The 6,129-nt window shown below is 35.8% G+C and overlaps 1 protein-coding gene across 1 annotated transcript; it reads right to left on the bottom strand.

The window, feature by feature from the left end:
• Positions 1-853: 853 nt before the first annotated feature.
• On the bottom strand, positions 854-5,339 carry LOC107609201 (putative inactive receptor kinase At5g58300). Its single transcript, XM_016311064.3, has 3 exons — positions 4,682-5,339; positions 2,053-3,416; positions 854-1,709 (listed from the first exon to the last, which is right to left on the bottom strand). Exons 2-3 carry the CDS (start codon positions 3,401-3,403, stop codon positions 1,078-1,080), a joined length of 1,983 nt encoding a protein of 660 aa, XP_016166550.1. The 5' UTR covers positions 3,404-3,416; positions 4,682-5,339; the 3' UTR covers positions 854-1,077.
• Between the last annotated feature and the right edge of the window lie 790 nt (positions 5,340-6,129).

Raw genomic sequence — 6,129 nt, 5'->3', positions numbered from 1 at the left:
TACTTGCTCGGACACTCGATGTATCGTTTGGGGGTTTTTGCTTCTTTCTTGTAAAGTCATTGATCTCATAACGTAGTAAGAAACAACACATGGTAGCTTGTTCATCAGCTGAAGCTGAGTATGGAGCCATGGCGCTTGCTATGTGTGCAGGAGTTTGCCGAAATTCCTCTTCAGCGCCCAATAACATTGTGTTGTGACAATCAATCTGCGCTCCACATTGCTACTAATCCAGTCTTCTATGAGCAAACTAAACATACAGAAGTCGATTGCCACTCTGTTCGAGACAAGGTACATGAAGGTGTTCTGAAACTTCTTCCTGTGTTCAGCAAATCACGCAGCAGATCTGTTAACAAGGCTTTGGCACCTCAATCACTTCCATCTTGCAATACCAAGTTCCATGCTCCCCAGCTTGAGGGGGGATGTTACTACTGATATTAGGTGACTAAAGGTGTGATATATGTGGTGTATAGATAGATTAAAATAAGCAAATATGTTAGAAGATTGCATGCTGATTTTGCGTATAGTTAGATAGAATCAGAGAGCATATTCTTTTTGCTAGCTAGTGCCAAAGGCGTGAATGTATGTATATAAAGCTTCAGGTGAGTAATCGAATGTGTGACTTTCACCACTCTAACCTAGTAAATTCAAACTAATATTATTTTAATATTATCTAATATTTACATGTTTGAATTGTGACTAGTATCCGTGTCCCTGTCTATGTTTCATTGCACTTAATAAGCTCTGTTCCCTAAAATATTATTATATTTTATTATCATTACTCATCTCTGGAATCAAGATCAAGGATGTAATATACATAAAATGAGGTGCTAACAACAATTAAGAGGGGGTTAAATTGTTCTTGAATGAACATCATCAATTGAATCACAATGTTAATAATACACAAGAATTCAAGAAAGTAAAAGCTACTCAAATAAACTCAAGGAATTTCATCCATGACAAATATTGAAGGCCACTCTTATATACCATTTTATGTTTGCTTCCTGGATAAGAAAGTTCTAGAAATCAATTTGGTTTGTAAGGAAAACAAAGCAAAAGTAAATCAATCAGATTTAATAATCATGGAGTAGTTTGAACATTTGAGTCCTTGGATTTATTCTCTTCGGAAGACGGCCGGTTCTCGGAGTCAGATAGCCGGATCTCTTCTATCATCCTCACTACCTCCTCCATGGTAGGTCTCATATCCGGAACCTTCGCCACGCATGCCATGCCAATTTGCAACATTTGCACCATTTCTTCTTCAATGTTTTGGTACCTCATTAGCTCCACATCAAAAACCTCGGCCGTCCACTCCTCCCTAACGACCGATTGGACCCACCTTGGGAGATCAACCATATCATCGCGTCCTGGAGACATTGGCGGAGCTTTCCCAGTAAGCATTTCAAGAAGGAGGACACCGAAACTGTACACATCCGATTTATGGGTGTGCTTCCTGGTTTCAATGACTTCCGGCGCACGGTAACCTGCAGCTCTAGTGGGAGCTGTGGGAACATTCATGAGTGGCGTCAGGCCGAAATCAGAAATGCTCCCATCATTCTCTTGGCTGATGAGGACATTCGAGGCTTTGACATTTCCATGAGTGAATTTTGGACCACCAACAGAATGTATGTGAGCAATTCCTTTGGCAATTCCAAGTGCGAGTTTTAATCTTGAGTCCCAATCTAATGGAGTTCTTCCACTTGATCTATTACCTGTCATCAAAATTCAGATTCAAATTAAGGTAAGTGAATGATTTAGCTGATTCAAATAATACAAAAAGAGTGGGAACATGCAATACACATATACATAACATACAATCTATAGGATGATTGTGAAAAAGGGTGCAACTGACATCTGCACATGCCATGCAGAACGAACAATGCATTACAAATTCTATTGTTTGGACTAAAATTAGTACAAATGCATTTTATGTATTAGAAGAAATGCTTACCGTGCAATTATATTGAAATGAACAGAAACAACATTATAGAGAGTCTCAATGTATTAAAGCAATTAAAAGAATAATGTATTATAAACCTTAGAAGAAATGCTTACCGTGCAAAAGTGTTGATAAATTGCCACCTGGGACATAGTCATAAACCAAAAGCTTCTCGTCCTTTGAATAATAATATGCACGAAGTGGCAACACATTCGGATGCTGTCCGACTCTTCCTATGATCTCCATCTGCTGTTCGAAGTCCTTTTTGCTCACCACAACTTCTTTCAACCGTTTAACCACGACGGTTGTCGACTCCTCCAACACAGCCTTATATGCAGTACCATAACTACCTTTCCCCAAAACTTCAGCCGAAGCCCTCAACAGATCCTCGAGATCAAAGTTATAGGAACTTCCCTCAAAGAAAACCAATTTGTTCTTCTCAGGTTCTTGTACCCCACTTCCAAACTCTTCCTTTGGCTTCTCGCTCCTCCCTCCGACGCTAGGACCCTTCCCTTTACTTACACTACTAGGTCTTTCATTTCCATCATCTTTTTTCTTCAAACAACAGCAAAGAACAATGACAAGAACTAACAACAACAAAAGCACGCATCCACCAACAGCGATTGCGATTATAGCTGCCTTACTCAGTTTATGTTTGGAGCTTTTTCTTACAAGAGGCGACGATGGAGGTGGTGCTGACGTAGGTCTTGGGGGAGCTACAGAGCATGGCTTTAGAGGCAATCCACATAAGTGAGAGTTCCCTTCAAAGGAAGAATTCGGGAAGTTCTTAAGAACAGGAGGGATAGAGCCATTCAAGTGGTTGTAGCTTAAATTCAAATGCCTGAGCTTAGCAACATTGAGATTCGGTATCTCTCCGGATAGGGAATTGTTCTGTAGGTTCAATCTTGTTAGCTGTGTTGAATTCTGTAGTGTCTTTGGAATACCACCGGAGAAAGAATTGTAAGACAAATCAAGTACATTGAGTTGGGGAGGCAATGAGGTAGGCATATTACCGGAAAGGTTATTATGCTGAAGGTAGAGGTTTTGGAGTAATGGAAGAGAAGTAATATCGGTGGGTAGGCTTCCAAAGAGTAGGTTTGAACGAAGGCTGAGATTTCTAAGAGCATCAAGCTTGCCGAGCGTGTCAGCCGGGATGGTGCCAACTAGTCCAATTCCAGGGAGCCGGAGAGAAACAACACGGGTGCCATTCGAATTGCAAGTGACACCTACCCAAGATGTACAAACTTTGGTAGATGAATTCCATTGAAGGTTGCGACGGTGGGGGATAGCCGCAGCAAAATCAAGAAGGGCTTGCTTATCAGAACTTAAGTCAGCAAAGACCAGAGGAGAAAGAACAACAATGCTTAAAAATAAAGGATGCAGTAGAGGTAAATAGAACTTCATGGATAGTTTTCTTGCTGAAAGGTATAAAATGTTGACAATTGAATTCAAAGTAACCTCTTCCATCCTTCATAGTTTCCTGATTTAGCATGACACAAATCAAAGTAAAAAATGATAAAGTGAGAATAAGCACAACATAAAGAAGCTATAATGTAGACTAAACAAAAACTCCAGAACATAATCACAGAACAATTCCAATTAAGTAAACGTAGCATCCGATTCAAGTAAGAAACACATAGGCAATTGTAAACCACTGATGAATTGTTGCTTAATTATAATGGAAGAACAAACTTTGTGTGACTGAAAAAAGGGAGAATAAAGCTCTAGATTTACAGCCTAAAAGAGAAAACGTATTCTAAGAGGATATTTTAAATACATATTAAAATTTAAAAACAATCATCTTCAGAAATTTTATCATACTACAACCATAAGCATAGTTTCGAACCAGCTCAGTGTGAAATTAGAAACATGCTTAGCAGCTTATAGGTGAGAAAGTCTTCTGAACAATTAAGGTTGAAACAATTACTTTTGGTAGTTCATAGGTGAGAAAGTACAAAGACTAAGAGTAAAAAGCAGTTAAGCATACATGCTATGTACTGATTCATAACTTTCTATGTATTAATATAATAATAGAGTGAATTCCACTGTAAAACTAAGTCATATGGGTAGGTATAAGATCATTGAGTAGTTATAGCTTTCTTAAAACTAAACTAAATGAAATTTTGACTAGTTTTGATAGCTTGAACTAACATATCTAGAGTTTATCCTCAGAAACAAATAGTTTCATGTCAACCATCAACTACTGTAAGATTGCTTTAATCTCAAGATGAAAAAGGAAAGGTCGTGAATAGCTGCATTTGAATATAGAATTAATGGATGAATTAAAATGCAAGTTTTCTTCTTCAAAAACATACCACATTTTTTGGATTAGGAAGGAAATTAAAACACCAACAACAGTCAAAGCAGTTCACCAAATCTTTTTTCATTTTTAATCAGAAGAAAAATTGAAAAAAACAAAACACCTTTCTGCCCAGATAACTTGAGATCCTAAACCAGATTTTTTGTAGCAATTTAGATTTTAGAGCTACACATCCAGAAGAAAAAACATGCAACAACATCATCTGAGAAAAGAGACCCAAAAATTCATTTTTCAAAACATATTATTGGAGTTTTGAGATAGCAATAAAACCACAATGTGGAAACCATTTTCCCAAATTGTCACCAACCATGAACAACACTCTCTCAAAACACAACACCCCAGATCTGCCAACTTAACTACAAGTACCAGTAACCAGTTACCATAAAGGGGCAAGAAAAAGGTAACACTTTTCAATGATTACTCACCTTAATGGAACCTGAGGAGCAGAATGGTGATTCATGGCAGAACTCGGAAGAAGAAGAAGCTATGGAAGTTGAAGCAGCTTCAGATTCTGACAAGTACTTGTCACAAGAACAATGAAGAATCTGAAGCATAGCAGAACATAAATCCAGTGTGAATTTGCATGATGAGATTGAAAGCTTTCTTTTTTTTTTTCCCCTGAGCTTGAGAGAAGATTCAGTAACAGCTACAAGTTTACAACTAAAGACATATGCTTCACAACCCAAATTCAAAATAAAATATAAAAAAAATGTTTTTTTAAATAAAAAATAAAAGGGCTCAAGATTCAGAAAAGTGAGGGGGTTTTTTTTTTGCCTTTTTCTTTTTCTACTTTATTTGGCAAAGTAAACGAATGAGCAAAGAGGGAACAAAAAGAGAGTAAAAGCCAAATGGATTAAAGAATAAGAGTGTACAGCAAGGCAATGCAGTGCCATACACTACCCTCTTTCTTGACTCAACCATGACCCCATAGCAATGGAAGAGAGAGAAGAAGAAGAAGAAAGAGAAGAAGACAACGGACACGTAAGTAGGACTTATGAGTATTGTTATAATGTTACTGTTTGATGAATTCTTAAACGGCTAAGATGGAAAGTACTTTAATGTTTTCTCAAAAACTGGAAACGCATATGAAAAAGAAAAGAAAAAAGAATACATGAATGTTCTGTTATTTTATTTATCCGTTAATAAGCAAAAAATTCAATTAACCTTTTTGAGTTTTACTTTTACCACTTGGGCTTAACATTTGTGTTTTCCTAGGAATAAGTAGTATTGTCACACACACACACACATATAATTCAGATAGAATAATATATATATATTATTCTATCTGAATTATTAAAAATATATTTTTTAATAAATTTATGACTAAAAATAATTTAGATTAAGTTATCAAATTTATTGTCTAATTTATAATCTTTATTACAATAATAAATTTTAAAATTTAGTAAAAAATCTTATTATATTACTCTTTTAATTGAATAATATATAATTATAATAATAAATTTTTTAATATATGATAAATTTAATTGTAATCATACTATTATTTTAAACAATCTTTCATTTATTTTAAAATCAATCATGATAAATTATATTTTGGATATACTATTATTCCAATTGGGGGAGGGAGGGGGAGGGGAAGGGGGGATTTAGGTATTAGGTGTGTGTTTGGATTGTGGTTTGTCAAACTAAAGTTTGAATAAAAGTAATTTTATAGAATTGATTTTGAGTAGAAGCTATGATGCATAGACACTGACACGGACACGGGACACGACATAATACGGGACACGTCGACACGCGAATTTTAAAATCATATATGACATGGGGACACGCATACATATAAAATATAAACTATTTTTTAGATAAATCGTAATGATATTTTGATATTTTGTTGATATTAAAATATAAATTACAATTT

Source organism: Arachis ipaensis, chromosome B7, assembly GCF_059453495.1.
Source record: "Arachis ipaensis isolate K30076 ecotype BB chromosome B7, ASM5945349v1, whole genome shotgun sequence".
NCBI classification, from domain to species: Eukaryota; Viridiplantae; Streptophyta; class Magnoliopsida; order Fabales; family Fabaceae; genus Arachis; species Arachis ipaensis.
Note: the sequence above shows the minus strand (reverse complement) of the source record. Positions and strands in the feature narration are given on the sequence as shown.

What these genes read in the sequence shown, in the direction of transcription:
- LOC107609201 (XM_016311064.3), bottom strand. Translation starts at nt 3,403, where the DNA reads ATGGAAGAGGTTACTTTGAATTCAATTGTCAACATTTTATACCTTTCA. An exon ending in TTTATCAACACTTTTGCACG is followed by an intron (nt 1,710 to 2,052) that starts GTAAGCATTTCT and finishes TTTTGATGACAG; the next exon opens with GTAATAGATCAAGTGGAAGA.